General features: G+C 42.1%; 1 protein-coding gene across 1 annotated transcript in view; it reads right to left on the bottom strand.

The window, feature by feature from the left end:
• Positions 1-2,336: 2,336 nt before the first annotated feature.
• RAB43 (RAB43, member RAS oncogene family) overlaps positions 2,337-19,288 on the bottom strand; it is a 28,307-nt gene continuing 11,355 nt past the window's right edge. The window contains exons 2-3 of the mRNA XM_074198394.1: positions 10,766-10,949; positions 2,337-8,157 (exon numbers count right to left, since the gene is read on the bottom strand). Coding sequence (XP_074054495.1) covers positions 7,907-8,157; positions 10,766-10,949 — 435 coding nt within the window. The 3' untranslated portion in view covers positions 2,337-7,906. The remainder of the gene's footprint in view (positions 8,158-10,765; positions 10,950-19,288) is intronic.

Genomic DNA, 19,288 nt, shown 5'->3' with positions numbered 1-19,288 from the left:
AGGGAAAGAGCAGAAGGAAAGTCCATGCAGAAAATAAACTTTACAGATCCTGACCTTGGACTGTATGACTTTAGGAGGAACAAGGTAGTTGCCCTTCCTCAAAACTCTGGGGGGAAAAAAAAGAGGTCCTAGAGACAGGACACCCCCAGGGACTTTCCCCAGCTCAGGATGGGTTTTTCTTTTTTATAAATTTGTTCTCCTTTCCCTATCACAGGATCTAATCATGGGCAAACCAAGGGCCAGGGCCATCAGCATGGCAACTCAATTGTTCAGTTTTACTTGTGTTCCTTTCTTTCGTGACCCCATTTGCGTTTTGTGGGCAAAGATAGTGGAGCTATTTGCCATTTATTTTTCCAGCTCATTTTACAGAAGAGGAAACTGAGGCAAACAGGGTTAAGTGACTCACCCAGGGTCACACAGCTAGTACATGTCTGAGGCCACATCTGAACTTAGGAAGATGAGTCTTCCATTTGCAACTCAACTAGATTCAGCCAAAATGAGTTGGTTTAGAGTTTGGGTTTTGCAGAATTTAGCTAAATAAGCCATAGGGGCCCAGTCCTAGAGCTCTTGGGATGCTGGTAAATGGGCAGAAGCAGCACTCTAAAACAGAAATAAGTTCCCCCAAATGCAGTCAGAGGTATTAGTTCTGGAAACCTAGAGGAAATCAAGACCAAGAGGACCCTGGATCACAGAGGGGCTCTAGAGACAAGTGGCTCCAATTTCTTTCCCTCCAGTCCTAGCTGGGTAGGAGAGGTCGTGGTGGTGACCTGGGGTGGGGGGAACAGAGGAGGAAAGGACAAGATGTGCTCAGTTTAAGCTGGAAAGGAGTGTTCTGACTAGGTTTCAGCTCCTGGTTGGCTCGGCAGTACCTGCTGACTGCCCCAGGCAGAACCTTTGTCTGGGTCTCCTCCTTCATTTCATGGTACAGTGGACTGAAGTCTGAATTCTGGCTCTCTCAATGCTAACTGTCCTCCCATTAGGCCACGGCCATTGTCTCCACAGCCCAGGCCCGAGGCATAGGTCATGCCACAAGACTTTAACTCTTTCTTCTCTGTAAGACCTTCCACCTAATCCTTGGGCAACTGGCAATCCGGTGGGTAGAGCACTGGGCCTGAAGTCACTCATCTTCCTAAGTGCCAGTCTGCCTCAGATACTTACTGAATATCCTTGAGCAAACACATTTGCCTCAGTTTTCTTATCTGTAAAAAGAGCTGGGGAAGGAAACTGCAGACTGCTCCAGTATCTTTGCCCAAAAACTCCCAAATGGGGTCATGAAGCAGACACGACTACAATCTAGGGACCATGAATTAAAATAGATTATAGCTATTTTTCAATATAATTTGTTGCATAATTAGTGTGTAATTCTGGGAAGCGATTCATAGGGGCAAAAATCCCCCCAAAAAACCAATTCCCTGGTAGGGGAAGCCCTGCCCATGCCTCATTTCACTCCTTCCACCCAGGCCAATTGTCACTCTGGGCAAGAGCTTTCAAAACCCTCACGGAAATTCTGGAGCCATGAACATCGAATTAAATCCTGTTCCTGGGAGCCCCAAGTTACAATATTCTCATATTCTTCCCATGGCCCTCATCACCATCCCGGCCACTTTTGGGAAGGGAGGAAACAAGCTGTGATCAAGTGCCAGTCAATAGGCTAATCACTCTATGATTATCTCATCTGATTGTCACAACAATCCTGGGAGGTAGGTGCTTTAATCATCCCTATTTTACAGGTAAGAAAACTGAGGCAGAAAGGTTAAATGACTTGCTCAAGGGGATAGAGCTGACAAGCTTCCTGAGGAACTTGTGTCTTCCTGACTATAGGCCACTATATTTCTCCCTATTACCTTTTGTGATTACATCTTAGTGCTTGCAGTATGCTAACCCTGAATTCCTAAGTGTTTCAGAATCCTCATCTGGAACAGAATTGGACTCAATGACCCCTGAAGTATCTTCCAGATCTAGAGCCCTCACAGAGTTGTCCAAGACTGAACAAGCATTGACGTTCACACTGTGTGCCATCCTCCTGGAGACAGGGGAGGCAGTAATCTCAGAGGGAATGTACATAGGGAACCAACTGGTCCTATTCAGTCTTCCACAAAGTGCTCAATAAATCCAAAATTATTCTCACTATTAATAATAGTCCTGGGGCAGCTAGGTGGTGCAGTGGGTAGAGCACGGGCCCTGCAGTTCAAATCCGGCCTCAGACACTTAATAATTACCTGTATGGCCTTGGACAAGTTACTTAACCCCATTGCCTTGCAAAAAAAGCTAAAAAATAAAAAACTGAAGCTATGGCTTCAATCTGTTTTAAACAGAGAAATTAAAACCTTAGGTAAATGGTGTTAGCAGTCATTGGAAGAGGTGGGAGAGAAACCAGCACCATGTATTTAGGGGAAGGTGCACTGGACCACAGAGCAGGAAGTTTGGGTTAGTACTCTTTCTAAAGACAGTGTTAACTTTTGAACAAGCCAACATTTCTGAGTTTTGGGTTCCTTTCTCCTAAAATGGGGTTAGTCTCTACAACTCACTTGCTCCTTTCCCTTCTCTTGCCTGAAGAGGAGGCATACAATGCTGCTTCCCTCTGCCCATAAAATTCGTACACACACACACACACACACACACACACACCCACCCAGGAAATGAAGGTCTGGCCCGGGATGTGGTTATTTTAGTTTGAATCTAATGCAAGTGAGGAGTTGATGGAGAAACAACAAATTCTTTGCATGTCTGCTTTCTTTTTTAATGAAATCTGTTTAATGGTGTACAGGGTTGTAGCAATTCTGGTTCTGCTAAAATTTTCCAAAAGGCAAGTTTCATATTTTTAAAAATAAACATTTTTATTAATAAAGTTTATAAATCCATAAATAGATGAAAGGTAAAATATCAAAAAATGACTAAAGTATACAAAGTTCACTCTCAAGGCCTCACATTCCAAATTGCCTTGGCCTTATCAGGGTAGGTCAAGTCAAAAAAAGAGAATGGTTCCCCGTGTTCTCCTGAAGAGAAAAGTGACTGAGAAGCTACAGGAAACAGAGAAAGTTGACAGAAGAGAGAGAAAAGGGGACCCCTAGAGGTGGCCACCCAACACTGTCATCTCTGCAGTAATTTTAGAAACCAAATAATTGAATTCAATATGAATTAAGAGCTTTCTTCCCTCCTATCAATCTAGAATCCGTGCTAGATCTCAACTTCCTGCCCCTCAAGGGACCATCAGCCAGACGGCTATGGGCCTGGGGGCATCTAGGCTCTCCCCCAGATTCAGGGCAGATTTGGGGGATGGCAGTTTCACAAAAATAAAAACAAAACACAACCCTACAGTTCTGGAAGGATTCCCCATTCCTACCTCCTCAGAGGAGAGAACCTCCAAATCTGTTTCCAGTTTCTATTTTTAAATACATTACAACATTTAAGTCCTGGTCATTCAACAAAAGATCTCAGCAGATGCCCAATATTGGACAGTCCACACACCTGGGAGATCGTGACACAAACCTCCCACTGAACCAGGCCCACATATGATGCTAGGACAAGGCTGACGCCATATCCCAGGCTTCCTGGGTCAGCTGAAACCCAAACTGGCCTGGCCTGTTGGAATGGTTGGAGATGAAATTCCATCAGAAGCCAGTGTCCATTTTGGGCTATTTGCTTCCAGAACAGCCAACCTCCCCTGCTGGCTTGGCTGGCTGCACTTGGCCTCTCCCCCTGCTCTTTGGTAATTTATAAACAAGGAAGAGATTAGAACAGGTTCTCCTCACTCTTAGGGGATGGGGGAGGTTTCACCGGGAAAGACATTTAAGAAGGTTGGGGTTCACCTAAGCCAAATTCTCTAGCAGTTACCCAATAGTCTCTAATGGGTAAATACCAGCTTGTTGGAAGGAAAGTGGTCTCTTCTCACCTGCTTTTCCCAAGGTTCAAGTGAAAAAGTTTTCCCAATTCCTTTTAGATTGTATATTGCTTGAATACACACTTAGCACCTACCAAAGGGTGGCACTGCGCTAGGCCCTAGGGCTAAGCTAAAGACGATAGGGTTCTTGAACTCTGATGGGAGAGCTTGTAGAGGGGATAGCTAACCATGCAAGACCACCACCTGATAGTTTGAATATGCAAAGGCAGTAAGTAAAGGAAGGGTGTTACCAGGGGAAAGAGGTAGCCTTTAATCAGGGCCTTACAAAAAAGGTTTTCATATATGGAGCTAGTGGGTGGTACAAATCTAAGAATATCTGAAAAAGTACATTTCTAGGAAAGACTGGGAAAAATAATGGAATGGCAGGCTATATTTGGGGTTTATTCAGCAGGAAAAGGCAAGTGTATGGGTGGTATCAAAGGGAATAATAGTGATGTATTTTAGCAAGATAAAAGTCTAGTAACAAGTCTGATAACAGGGTATGTCCCAAGGGAAAGAGAATAAAAGTAGAGGCCTAGTTAAGAAATTACTACAGTAATCCAGACTTGAAGTGATCAAAAGGTTTTGGTAGGGCTTTTAGTAGGGGTACTGCCCTACTAAAGGAATGAAGGATTCTGAAAGAACTTGAGGGGAAACCAATTGGATTTGGGAAGCAAAGTGGCCATTGGAAGGGTTAACTCAGTTTCTAAACCTGAGGTACCAAAGAGAGAAGTAGGAGAAACTGGTTTTTTTTTTTTTGAGGGGGAGGAGTTAAAAACTGGCCTGAATTTCTACTCATTGTGGGGGGAAATTCAAGACATGATGTCAAAAGGAAATAGAAGGGACCTGGCCAAAACTAAGGGAAAAGCAGCAAGAAATTGAAAATATCCTCTACAAAAACCATGACAGATAGAGGAGTTCCCCTTTTACAAGAGAATCATAAACCTCATTTTCTATGGTGCAGATAAACTGGAATGCCTTGACCCAGTCTTGTGGCCAAGGCATATATTTTTGAATTGAAGCCTCCCTTTCAGTCCAAATGTAACTAACTACACTATAAACTAAACTTGAAAGGCTTAAAGGATTGAAGGGAAAAGTTGGGGGACTGAGAAATCAACAGAAAAGGCAACCTATAGTTCAGTCCTAGCTTGTGCCCTCATGGAAAAGGGGAATTCTACATGGATGAGGTCATCATCCCTCAGCTTAGGGAAATAACCTTAAAATGGTAGAAGAAACCATTGGTCCCGTTTTAGTTCTTAAGAAATGATTGCATTCATCCTGTTAAGAGAATCTTATTGCTTGCAAAGCCCTTTTTTTCATAATAACCCTATGAGGGGAGAAAGATCTGGCTCCCAGATAGCTATTCTGGGTGGTTTCCTTTCCTAACACCCAAGCAGTTTTACAGCTTCAACTGGGTGGTAGCAATAGTCAGGGATGTGGGTGTCACTGGGCCCTTTTCAGAAAGAAGCCCCTTCTTCCCACCTTTACACAATTAAGAGGGATCTGAGAATTGAACTGTTCTCTTCCGAATCCCTATCTCTGCTACAGACTGAAGGACTAAATAGTTTGGTTACTTGATTCTGTTCTGGAGACAAGACAGGCACTTTTTGTTGGGGCAAATCCAGAAGTCTTCCTGATGTAGAACAAAAAAGGATTAAGTATTTCGAGGTTCTAGGTCCTGGTCCTAGTCTCCCCGTTCCACCTCATGAAGTAAACAATTTTGCGGGTTACCACAACCATCCTCAGAATCATTCAGAGTGGATGATTTAACAGAATCCAAGATTTTGGCAGTATAGATTCTTGGAAAGTTGATCCTGCATCTCCTGTTGGCAGTTTGGGGAGGCCTGGGAAAGGAGTTTGGAGCTGGGGGGGAGAGAGGGAAAGTCTAGGGCTAGGAGGAGAGAAGAATCCCTTTCCCCAGGCAAGTTGCGCCTAGTACTGGGACTCCATCTAGTGTCATTACTACCTTTTTCTGTTTGTGCCTTCTCTGAGGCCAGACCAACATGGCAAATGCATCCGCATGGAGGAGTTCTTCTGAATGTCTTTCTGAGGGCTAGCAGCTGCTTACTCTTCCAACTTGTTTGCAGTCAGCCTGACTTGGTTCTACCTATCTCCAGGGCCTCGCCTAGAAGAGAGGGTAGAGGCAGGTCAGAGAACCTACCTCTTTCAGGGGTGAATGGATGGTAAGAATCCTTATCCTGAAATCCAAAGAAAGGGTCTGAGGACACAAAGCAGCCTCTATTATTAAAGTGGCAGGTTGAGGATGGATTATTTTTTTCTCCCTCAAAATTCTAGAGGTAATAAAAATAGGGCACCCTGACTCTAGAAAGCCCCTGAGAATGTGCCCAGGTTCAGAAGGTACCCAAGGTCTAAAGATACAGCAGATATAGCTCTTATTTTCCATAACCTCACAGATTAAAAGTTAAAAATTGTCCCTCTATGTAGGATCCAGAACGAATCAGAGGCAGGGAAGCAAGTTTCAAAGTCAGAGGAGGCAATGAGGGCAACATGTGATACCTGGGATGAAGGGGGAGGCAGTGATGGACAGGCCAAAGTTGGCATCCCAGAGAGGGCAGAAGACAACGGTTAGAGAACCTGGCTGAGAGTCTCAAGGCCTATTGTCTCTTTCTTGTGGGGGCAGACTCAGTGATGAGCTTTAGAGGACTGTTCTGGATTGAAATCTTGAAGAGTTCTCAAGTCTAAATCTCAGGATTGCAAGATAAATGGTAAGTCTTTCTCTCTCTCTCTCCCCTAACCATGAGTGAAAAAGCTGTTTGAAAGGGCCTTATAACATCCTGTATTTCTGGGGAATTTTCACTTTCTGTTTAATTAACACGTTTACATTTCTTCTAAAAATATAAACTTTCTCAGCAACTGGCTTCCACTGAGAAAGAGTCACACATCATCATAGCTGGTCAGGAGGAATTGCAACTGAACTCCTCTAGCCTTGCCTTGCTTCCCCCCATTCCTCCATACCTGCTCCTCAAAACATTTTAGCTGTTGAATTACCCTTAAAAGAAAGTCAAGTCCTAATGGGAGCCAGTAAGAATGAATGAAAAACTCCAGGGTAGGAGGGAAAGGGATTTTAGAATTAGGAAAATGAGGAAAGTTTTCTAAGCTAGGGAGAGGGGCAGTCTGAACAGAGCTGATGGGTGCCAAGATGGCACTCCCACACCCTGCTCATCCATTCTGTTTACAGAAGGGGTGGCCCTGGAAAGGGCTTGCACCTTGGGCCAAGAAAAGAAACCTGAAGTGACCAGAATCACTTGAAAACAAGTGACCAATAAAAACAATATGAAAATCAAACACAAGGGGAAAAAAAAGAACCTAAACCCTATTCAAACTTCATTTAACCCAGGTGGACTATTGGGTAGCCGACCTAAAAAAAACTCTTGCTCATTATAATCTGAAAGATCAGAAAAACCATGATAGAAACCAGGACTGGCAAGGGGAAGTGGGAGGAGACAGAGGAAGGTATGAGTGGTACCTAAGGGATCTCAGTGAGTATCATCTCTCTCCACTTCCCTCATTGCAAAGTGAAGGATTTAAAGGGACACAAGCAAAGGATGCTGGGCAGAAACTACTTTTATCTCAGATGAATTCAGGAAGAATCCTCTAGCCTCCCTCCCTCCTTTCGGTATCTAGATCAAAGTCAACTAATCAGTAAACTTGTAGGTCATCCATAATAGCAAAGGAGCCAGAAGGGATCTCAGAGGCTAAACTAAAGCCCCCACCCCATTCTTCCTCCAGAGAACTCTTCCCCCTTATGCATCACTTCAGTCATAGAGTAGACTTGACTGCCTTAACCATGTCCCTTTAAAAAGAAAAAGAAAATCAGCAAAGCACAATCATAACTGCTCTGGCTGCTACAGAATCGTTGGTCCCCCATTTTGGGGCAGGAGTTATTGCAATAAGACTACTTAGCATTAGGTCAAAGAAAACTACAGTATTAGCACTGTCTAGGATTCCATTTGCATTGGTGCGGCCTTCTGGCCTGCCCTCCACCTCAGACCACTGCCACCAGCATCAGCAGCCGCAGCCCCAACTTTCTGTCACGTCCTTGCTGTCCAGTTTTATGTTGTCCGTGTTCTTCTCGCTGAACACAGGACCCCCATGCCGCATCATGAGCTCAGTGGCCACCTTCACAAAGGCTTCTTCCACGTTGCTCGAGTCTTTGGCAGACGTCTCGATGGCACAGAGGATCTCGTACTGCTCAGCCAGGAGCTGGGCTTCACTCAGCTGAACTTCTCGAAGGTCACTTAGGTCTGACTTGTTTCCTGTAGGGAGAAGCCAGTTTGTATCAGACAGATGGGAGCTTTGCTGTACTTTTCCCTCCAAGGTTGAGGTTTGAGGAAGGGAGAGTCAAGGAAGAGATAGATGGAGTAGGAAGGAGGTAGACAGGAAGAATTAAAAAAAACCCCTCAAATCCTCCCCAGCGGCTAAGAGTTTTTCATCCAGTCAATAAGATTAAGGACCTGGAGGTGCTCATCAACTTCCCCTAACCCCACAATTAAACTAGTTGCTCCTTAAAATGTCCCTCTTAGAGAGGAGGGTGTCTTTCAATGCCACTGCTATTCCTCTAGTAGTCTGGATTCCTAGTTACCTTTGACTCCTTCCTCTCTTTGTATCTCTCAGACCCAGTTAATTATCTAGCAAAGGGTCAGGCTTAATAAATGCTTATTTTCGCATTCATTTTTGGTACAGCCTATCTCCACCACATTATACACACACCCATTCACTCCTTCTATTTTCACTACCCTTATTCTGATAATTATTGGCTCCTGGTTGAACATTGTACTAGATGATGGGTAAAAGATATTATGTGGTCCCTGAGGTTGAGGAGTTTATGACAGGTCAGCAGAAGATGAAATACATTCATGAGATAGAAAATTGCAGGAGAGAAAGAATGTGAGTCAAGATAAAAAAAATGCTATGGGTCAAGAGAGGGAAGAGGATTTAAGAAGTAAAAGCCATTTAAGATAAATATGAAAGAGATGAACATTTTTCTCATCTGTCCATTCAGATAGGAAGAGTCTTCACATGCTGGGGGTAGACATCCCCCTAACCCACCAATGAGTTTGAGGCTTATTGGTTACCTATCTTCAAGTGCTGTGTTTAGCAGAGTGTGGCCTCTGTACCTGCTTGGGCTTCTTGGACTCATGGGTGAGAGTTGGGTGAGCAGTCCTGAAAAGGGCTTGGTAAGCCTCCCTATCAAAGGTGCTTTTCCTCTAGGAATACCTCATATAAGGAGTGAATATTTCAAGGCAGATTTCAGGTTAACATAAGAACTACCTACCAATTCCATCTGTATCAAAATGGCTCTAGAATAGCCAATGTGGTCATTTGCTTTATTTTTCAATTGGGGGGAGGTGAGAGAAAGCAAGGGGTAGTGATCAAGAAAGGACTTTGCCCTAGAGATAGAGCCACCTGAAATCTGGACACAAACTTAAGTACATTTTCTCTCTCTCTCTCACTATTCTTGAGGTTTCTCATCTTCTAGGGGGAGGGGTTATGTTTAGTCTTCTAACAAAATTAGTGTAATAATATAAAATAAACCAAAATCATACTTTCAGATAAAAAAAAGGACTTTGAAAAATAAGTATAGAAGAAAGGAAGGTAACTATATAATTTCAGAATTATCATGGTATAAAAAGGGCAGGAGTCAAGGGATCTGAATTTCAAATTTTGTTTCTAATGCTTCTATCTCCCTGGGTCTCAGTTTCCTAAAATGACCAGATTAGATAGCCAAGCTTCCTTTCAGCTTTATATCTAAGATCCTATGAAGATCTCTGCTTTGAGAGCAGTTTCTAGAAAATAGTAGTGATGAGAGAAGCCAAATTACAAGAGTCTAGGTAGGGGCGGCTAGGTGGCATAGTGGATAAAGCACTGGCCTTGGAGTCAGGAGTACCTGGGTTCAAATCTGGCCTTAGACACTCAAAAATTACCTAGCCGTGTGGCCTTGGGCAAGCCACTTAACCCCATTTACCTTGCAAAAAGCTAAAACAAACAAACAAAAAAAAAGAGTGACTAGGTAGTAAGTCATGATGGCAGGAATATGGGACAATGACAAAGAGAACAGATGGCAGTTTCATGGGTTAGAAGTGTCAAAGGATTTGTTTAAAGAATTGTTAGAGTTAAGTATGTTAGTAAACAGACTGATAAGGACCAAGAGAAAGGAGATGTATTACATGGCAGAAGAATCTAGGAATTCTCAGAGTATGTACTTTATCAAAAAGGAGAAAGTGTTTGGCTTTTTTTTTTTTGCAAGGCAAATGGGGTTAAGTGGCTTGTCCAAGGCCACACGGCTAGGTAATTATTAAGTGTCTGAGGCCGGATTTGAACCCAGGTACTCCTGACTCCAGGGCCAGTGTCTATCCACTGCACCACCTAGCTGCCCCAAAAAGTGCTTTTTAAAAGAGGATTGAAGAGATTCATGTAACTGAGGGAACTCAAAAAATGTCTTCGATTTTTTAAGGCTGTAGTGACAAGACTGTGACCATGTAAGGGGGCTGAGGTTTCAAAGAGATTTGAAATAGTCATGTGGAATGAGATGGGAGAATCAGTAAAATTAAATAGGAGTGCTTAATTATCGAATGAATGAATTTAAGCATGGAAGTAAAATAAGGTCCAATAGGAAATGCCTTCTGGAGTAAATAGTAGGAGTTTGTTTAAATCCTGAGCATGCTCGAGTAGAAAGAATGCTGGATCTGGAGTCAGACTTGGGTTCAAATCCTGCCTGTCCCACCCCCCCAATTGTCCACCAACCCTGGAGACAGGAGGACCTGAGTTCAAATCCAGTTTCAGACACCTAGCTGTGAGACCCTGGGCAAGTGACTTAACCCCAATGCCTTGCAAAACCAAAAATACATAAAAAAAAAACCTCACCAATCAGCAACTGGACTATGTTGGCGCCTGCATATTTTCTGACATCTTCAATCCAGTGAGGCACAGAGAGGAATGAACTCTTTTTGGTGATGTCATAGGCAAGGATGGCTCCGTTGGCGCTTCGGTAATAGCTCTGGGTGATGGTACGGAAGCGCTCTTGGCCAGCAGTGTCCCAGATCTGGAGCTATATGAAAACAAGAGGGAGACCTAATGAGAGGAGGGTAATGAAACCAAGGGAAATAATGATGTTGCTCACTACTGGACTGTCAGGGATACAATGAACAGGTAGAATCTAGTTGTTCACAGCCTACATCAAGCTAAAGGAAAAACTCTCATTCTTACAAGACAAGACTGCTGACCTGGCTAGTAAGGACTCCTGGCAATGGATGGTATCTTTATTGGAGATCTGCTCCTGCCAGCCCCAGCCTCATGGAAGGATCCTCTAGGGAGACTGAACAAAGCAGGGATGACCTAAACCCTGGCTCACAGGGGCAGCCGACAACTAAGGCAGCTGGGACTTGGGCTAATATTTACCTTAGGCTGCCAGCTTCATTTTAGAGTGCCCAGGGCCACTGGAATGAATCTTCTCCATCAGACTCATTTTTAAACCACTGACCAGGAGATCTAGAAGGGTCTCTCTAAGCTCCCCGACTCACAAGACAATGGTAGCCCACTTCTCAGACTTCAAGATGAAACTGAGAAGTATCCAGAACCTAAGAGGGAAATCAAGATGGTCCCTAAGGGAAGGACGAGTCTACCATCTAGCTTTGTGAAAACATCTTGCTTGGCATATAACTGACCTTCCATCACAGATGTAAACCTCCAAGGGAAGTTTTCAGAAGGATGCTGGGTAACCTTGTGCTGATCAAGTTCCACATCACCTTCTTCTAGGAATAACCCCACTAAAATGGGCCTATAAAACTAACAGTGGTAAATCCCTCTGGGGAAGGGACTATTGTAAGCAAATAGAATAAAATCAATAATAGGATACTACAGTGCTATGAGGAATTATGAAGTTTGCCCCTAAAGTCAATTCTTTCTCTGACGTTTGTCCTTCGATCCTGATGACCTTGATGTGCTGCCATGACAAGCACATGGAGTAGATTTGAGTGGGGGGGGGGGGGCCTGTGCCAAGTTCACTTGGGTCCAATGGCCACTTATAAATCAAGACAACTGGAGATGGCCCTGGATGTGAGGCAGGGTTCAGTGACTTGGCCAAGGTCACATAGGACAAAGAATTAACAGGATGTTCCTCTATGAAGAAAAGCTAAAACTGCTACCTAGTTAGCTGATTCTAGGAGGCAAAACTGAATTGTCTGTGGAAAAGCCTCACTCTCCATTGAGAAAATTTTTATGAACTGATGCAGGATGAAATGCATCTTAACAGAAAGAACCCAAAAAATTTAAAAAGAACATTCTGACTTTGAAAGTTCTTAATCTTTTATGCAATAATGTGATGAAATATGTTAGAGTGTAGATGGAATCATTTTTCATTTTGGACATGGTCAATGCAGAATATTTACTTTACTGCCTATGTCTTACAAAGACTTTTTTTTTGTTCTTTTCCTCTCAAGGTGGGGTGGAAGGGTGCAGATTTGTTCATTGTTAAGAGATCCAAGTCTGCCACTTACTAATTATGTGACCTTGAACAAGTTATTTATAACCTTGGGTGGACTTCAAATTTCTTCATGGGACTCAATTAAATTTGAGTTTTCATTTTAATCCAATATTTTATTTAATGCAAACATTATTCAGTAGTTCTGTTTGTTTGCTTTTTTTGGCAAGGCAAGTGACTTGCCCAAGGTCACACAGATTATCAAGTGTCTGAGGTCAAATTTTCACTCCTGGCCTCCTGACTCCAGGGCCAGTATTCTATCCACTTAGTGACTCCCTACTATTCAATAGTTCTTAATCTTGTTCAGACTTTTATCAGAGAAACTTTCTCTATTGCCAACCCACAGCAAGTTCCCCTTGAATGGCTAGTAAGTTTCTCCCTCTCCAAAGACCATTCATTCTACAATCAAGGCCACTTTTACCTTTTTCTAGGTTTCAAGGTTTCAAAATAGAAGTATTCTCCTTTACCTTTCATTCTCTTGCCCTAAAATTCCCATTTCCTGGGGGCAACTAGACAGATATAGCATCAGCCAGATCAGGAGGACCAGTATTCAAATTTGATCTCAGTCACTTAATACTTAGTGAGGACCCTTAGACAAATCACTTAACCTATTGCCTTGCAAAAAGAAAACAAAATTCCCATTCCTTAAAATTAAAAATTCTAATAAGCTACATTTAAGCATTTATAGATGATTCAGTTTTTAAGGCACAAGAAAATTCTCCCCAAACATTCTTACAGAAAATCTCTAGTTATGCCTAATTTCTACAGATAAAGAGAGGCACAGAAGGATTTCATGATTTGCCCAGTCATGCAATTTGAAAGCAGGTCCTTTCCAGTTCACAAGTTTTCCTCTGAGATAAAGGAACACAATTAAGGAAATACAGTGTAAAATACGGATAATGTATAGAACAGTAAGTAGTCTGTCCCTTTTCTCTGAAAATGTTTCATTATCTTTAACCTAGATGTTGTAAGTTATTTTGTATTGTTACCTGATAATTAGAAATTCTCATGCTCATTTTATGTTTTTTCTTTCTTTTTGGGAGATTTTATATGCAGAAGTAGTAGCAGCAGTAATAGTAATAGTGTATTTATGATGCATTAAAGCTCATTGGGCCTAGAAATTCATCTACCCATTTAATGGATGAGGAAACTGAGGCTCAGTTAACTAGTGAGTGCCACCTGATTCTTTCTGCCATATATATATCTCACTTTCCCCTTTATGTCTAATGACCATCCAGAGAACAACAATCACATGTTTAAAAAAGTGATGAGATCAGTCCTGGCTGTATGTTAACTGTACACACCAGCATTTTCACATTGTTTGCTCCTTAGGACATCGTGCTTCTGTTTTTCTCTAAACTGGGACCTGGGAGGAACATGGTACAGTCAGCAGGACTGGAATCCAGAAAGACCTGGTTTCAAATCTTACCCCTCTCATTTACTAGCTGAGTAACCAAGACAAATCACTTCTCCTTCAAGTTTCCCCTTCCAACTCTTAAAAAAGGGGAAAAAAAGCCTCCCATTTCAATGCCAAAAATAAAAAAATAAGAATGGCATAAACAAACATACTGCTACAATATTGCCCTGGTAATAGCTATATGGGGGGAAAAAATGACCAGAAGTGCTCACAACCCTGGTAGATAGGAATACTATTGTGCTAAGAGAAATGACAAGGAAGGTGGTTTCAGAAAATACACGCCAAGATTGATATGAACTGTTGCAAAGTAAAATGAGCAGAACCCTAACAGCAAGACAGTACAATGATCAATTGTGAATGACAGCTCTCCTCAGCAATACAAGGACTAAAGACAAGGTCAGGACTCATGATGAAAAAAATACTACACACCTCTGAGTGAGAACAGATTTAATTGCAAATTTAAGTTTAAATTTTCTCACTCCCCCCCCCATGACTAATATGTAAATGTTTTGCAGGATCCCACATGTGTTAATTGATATAATTTTGTTTGCTTTCTCAGTGGGTGGAGTGAAAAGAAATAGAACTCTTTAGAAAGAGTGCTAAAAGAAAAAAAGACATTAAAAAAGAATCTGAGATCACTAGCTCATAAAAGCAGAGTTTAATTTATGCCAAATAGTAAGACTTCCTGTCTTTTTTTTAACATCAAACCCACAATTTATTCATATGAGGATTTTACCTCTGGAGAGGTCAGAGATGCAACCACACTATGTCATCCAATTCCAAGACTGCTATTTACTACCCTTTGTCTCTCCCCAGCACTTACAGGCTACCTTCTAAGTGAGCCAAATAATCTCTGAGGGGCAGACAAATCAATTAATATTTTTTAGTATCCCCCAGCTACCTAACCCAGATACTTCTGTCCACAAGAGATACTCAAAGTCTCCTGAAGATTATATATTTAGGATGAATAAAACAACTATAAGGAGTAAACTTGGTGTCCTGACCAGATATCCTAATACAAATAATCTCAAAGAAAATAAGAACAAGGAAAATAGATTTAAATGCTTAAAAAAAGTTGGGCTCTTAAAAACAGAAGCATAAAACATTGGTAATGTCTAGAGATCACCTGCCCATTTCCCCTTATTTTAAAAAGGGGGAAACAGGCCCAAAGAGTCAGTAATTTACTCACTCACCCCCCCCATCTAGGACCCCAAGGCCAAGACCTTAATTCTCTCATTTCTGAGGCTGCCATCAAAGAGGAGTCATATTCTCCAATATAACCCACGGTGTCCTCCCCTCAGACACCAAACAAAGCCTGGGCTGTAATGGCTTGGTCCATCATAGCTATTTTTGTGCTCCGGGGGTGGGCTTAACAGCCCTTACAAACCCAAGAGATGATGGACACTGTTATCCAAAGCAAGGTGGGGTGACTGAAAGGCTATTTTAGTTCGAGTCTGGAAACTTGGGTTCTAGCTTTAGCTCTAAATGATTAGCTCAGCAAAACATTTCATGTAATTGGACTGATACAGTGGGATTACTGGACTTGGAAGCAGAAGATCTGGGTTTGAAACTCAACCTGCCTTTGCCCGTGCTTAGTTATTTCCCATCTTTGGGCCTTGCTTTTCTCATCTGAGAAATAAAAGTTCCAAAGCAGATGAATTCCAAGACTCTTCTGGACTCTAGACTTTTGGTAAATCCTTGCTTGGCTTTACAGATGGTACAGAAAGTTTTAGCCCACGACCATTGAAGGCTCTAAGAGTAGTTCTGATCCAATGCCCAGTTTGTGGGTGCTTTTGTCCTATTCATATTCTGGGTAGGTGGAAAAGAGGCTCAGATCTGTAAATCTTTTTTGCCAAATGTAGGATAATGAAAGAAATAAAGTCAGTGAGAGTAAAATGGTAGAAATACCATTTACCAAGTTTTCAAAGAACTGAACTTGGAAACTTAGTCAATCATTTCTCTTTGAGACTGTCCCTCCGTATATATCCTCAAGGATAAGAAAACAATGGGAAAGGAAAAGGGGAAGTGAGCCCTGACACACATGACTACTACCACCTAAACCACTAGCCAATTAGTAACTTAATTAGATCACTATTCTTATTAGTGCCCTAACTCAATATGAAATCCCAGCCCTTTGATTAAGAGGTAAGGCCTGATACTTCAGTCTCCAAAAAAGCCCAGGGGAAAGAGAAATGTAAAGTTTAATGAGACTGATTAGATAGTGTTCACTTCAGGGAGGTGCAGAATTAAGACCAAAACACAGGTAAGTCTTCAGTTCAGAATTAATACTGGGCTGTGGAAAGAGACAAGTCAGATAACTTGCCTTCTTTCATTTCATCCACATCTCACCCCTGTAAGCATCCTTCCCAGAAATCTAAGGTGGCTAAGGTTTCTCTTTCTAGTCACCCCACTTCTTCTCTTGCCCTTGATCCCATTCCAGAAGATTCTGTCTCCCAAGTCTACCCTTATGAACTCTAATCTCTTTTTTTAGGTTTCTTTAGGTTTGTTTTTTTTTTACAAGGCAAGTGGGGTTAAGTGGCTTGCCCAAGGCCACACAGTTAGGTCATTATTAAGTGTCTGAGACTGGATTTGAACCCAGGTCCTCCTGACTCCAGGGCTGGTGCGCTATCCACTGAGCCACCTAGCCACCCCCTCCAATCTCTTTCAAAGAATGATTACTAACAATCTCAAACTTAGCACCAATTGCTTACCCCTCTCCCCAAGTTTCATAATATGGTCTGAGAGAGTCTTTCCCCTCTTCTTTCTCTAACTGAATTTTCCTTCTTTGAGATTGGGGTTTCCTTTTCTCTCCTTAGCCCATTAACTCGGTTTAAACAAATTCCAAAATTCCACCGACTAGGATTTGGAAACCCAAGGTTGATTAATTCACATACAGTTGATGCCTCAGGCCTCTATCTTTCTGAAATCGTCTCTCACTATCCATCCCCATTTCCAAACAAACTGTGTGGATCACATGATGAGACTTCAAACTACTTAAAACAACAGCCAAGTCTAAACAGACACACGGAGTCCCCCTCCGCACATCCTATTTGAACAGTTCTCTGCTTTCGTTATCTAAACAAACCAAGCGAATCAACACGGACTTTGGATTATGAAATTTTTATCCACCCCCCCCCCACACAGCTAGCAAAGCAGCCTCTAACTCTTCTCTGTTCATCCTCAGGATCCCTAGAGTCATTTGGAAAGAAGGGAATAGGTTAAGCAAAGGTGTAAAACCTTCCGTAAATGAGAAAGGATCTCAGGGGTCTCAAAGGAGGCAAGTTTGGAAACTCTTCAGATCATCCTGAGAAGGAGGAAGTTTAAGAATATTTGAAGAAGTGAACCAATTGCATTTCCCTTTCAATCTCCCCTTCAGCAGGGGTTAGCCAAGGAAGGCATAGGATGCCTTTGGGTTAACAGATTTAAATTTTTGTGAATCTTAGGGCCTGTAGTTTCAGGGCAACAATGAGCCTAAGTTAATATTAAAGGGATATATGAGAACTGTGCTCAACTATCTGAAGGGTTTGATATGTGGAAGAGGGCTGATAGCTTTGTGTTGCGCTAGAAGGCATTAGGGACCAATAAATGGTAATACAGCACAGCTAGGTGGCTCGGGAAGTGAACGGAAAGCCCTTGGCCTGGAGTCAGGAAGACACTTCTGAATTCAAATCTGGCCTCAGACACTAAGTGAACCTGGGCAAGTGGATTAACACTGTCTCAGTTTCTTCACATGTAAAATGAGTCTGAGAAAGAAAAGGCAAACCACTGCAGTTAGCTTTGCCAAGAAAAGCCCACAAGGGACCAAAGAGCTGATCTAAACAAATAAATATGGAGGTAGAGTTCGTCTCAGTTAAGAAAGAACTTCCAAATCATTACAACTGCCTAACAAAGAAGCAGGCTGCTTCACAAGATAATGAGCTCACCCTCACTGGAAGTATTCCAAGTCCTGAGCAGGAGGATATTGTATCATAGAACCCTAGAGCATCATCACCCAGTCCAACCTTTTCAACTCAAAAGGAGGATGTTCCTTTACAAGAATGGTAACTCGGCACACTAGGTATGGTGAGGTCAACCAATTGGCTGAGCAGGTAGATGGTGCAATGCAAAGAGTGATGAACCTGGAATTAGGAATTTCTGAGTTCAAACCCAACTTTAGACACTTAGTAGCTCTGTAACCCTGGGCAAATCACTTAAGCACTCAGTCTCCTCAAATATAAAATTGGGCAACTGTTATGAGGGTGGTCAAGTGAATTAGTAGTTATAGAGTACCTTGAACAATGTTGTTTAGTCATGTCTAAGTCTGACCCATTTGGGGTTTTCTTGGCAAAGATACCATTTCCTTCTCTGGCTCATTTTACAGAGAAAACTGCGGCAAACAGGGATTTACTTGTACATGGATCATATAGTCAGATCTTCTTGACTCCAAGCCAATCAATTGCTCCACCCACAAACCCTGATTGTCACTTAAATGTCAGTTTAAAAAACTGCTCCTTTTCTTCCTTCAAAGGAGAGGCTGGTACCACAGGAAGAATATCATGAGAGTACTACAGCTTGGAGCTTCCAGGAAGGTTAGCTGACCAATACATTTGATCATATTTCCAGAATTGGAATGAAGTTGTACACAATGCATTCAAAGGAGATGGAGATTTGCACCCTTCTAATAAATGCTCATTCTCTATTGGAATCTGAACCTGAATTCAAATTCTACTTCAGACACTTACTAGTTGAGTCCATCTCTGGGCCTGAGGCTGCATTATAAAAATAGGGATAACATAGGAGGCAGCTAGGTGACAGAGGAGGACCTGAGTCTCAGATACTTAATACTTAGCTGTGTGACTTTGGGCAAGTCCCTTCATCCCACTGCTTTACAAAACAAAAAAAAAAAGCAAAAAGAAAATTGGGATAACACTATCTTCCTCTGAAAGCCCTTTCACCTTACATGCTAGCTGGAACATTATTAAGTGATTTTGCCAAAGGTCATACAGGTAGGCAGGTATGTCCCTGGAATTTGAACCAAGCTGATTCTATTCTCTCTAAGTACTGGGCAAATCCCTTCTACCATGTCACACTGCCTTTCATTTAAACGTGATAAGTACCTGCAACTTAGAGAGAAGTGATTCTTCTTTTCTCATGTGCTATTGTATAGACAACCAACAGCCAAGGATGACTAGGTAGTGTTCATTGGTCTTTTGGCACTTTGTTACTAATGAGAAGATAGCACTTCCTATAAAAACTAAGCCCTAAAACAAGGATAAAAAAGCAGCCAGGCCAAGCAAGTACTTTCTAGGGATTTCATAATATCCCCACTGAGCAAAATTCTTTTTTATTTCTGTATAAAATTATCCTTGCTTATTAGGTTAACAGGACATCACCAGTTCAATTATAGCTCTTTGGCTAAACACCATCCCCCCCCCCCATCTAAACAAGAGGCTTGGGCTGAACCATTTTTCTGTCCAGTAAAAGGGACAGTGGAAATTTCCTGCAGAGAACT

The sequence above is a fragment of the Macrotis lagotis genome, chromosome 8 (assembly GCF_037893015.1).
Source record: "Macrotis lagotis isolate mMagLag1 chromosome 8, bilby.v1.9.chrom.fasta, whole genome shotgun sequence".
NCBI lineage: Eukaryota > Metazoa > Chordata > Mammalia > Peramelemorphia > Peramelidae > Macrotis > Macrotis lagotis.
This window is presented reverse-complemented; position numbering and strand designations above follow the sequence as displayed.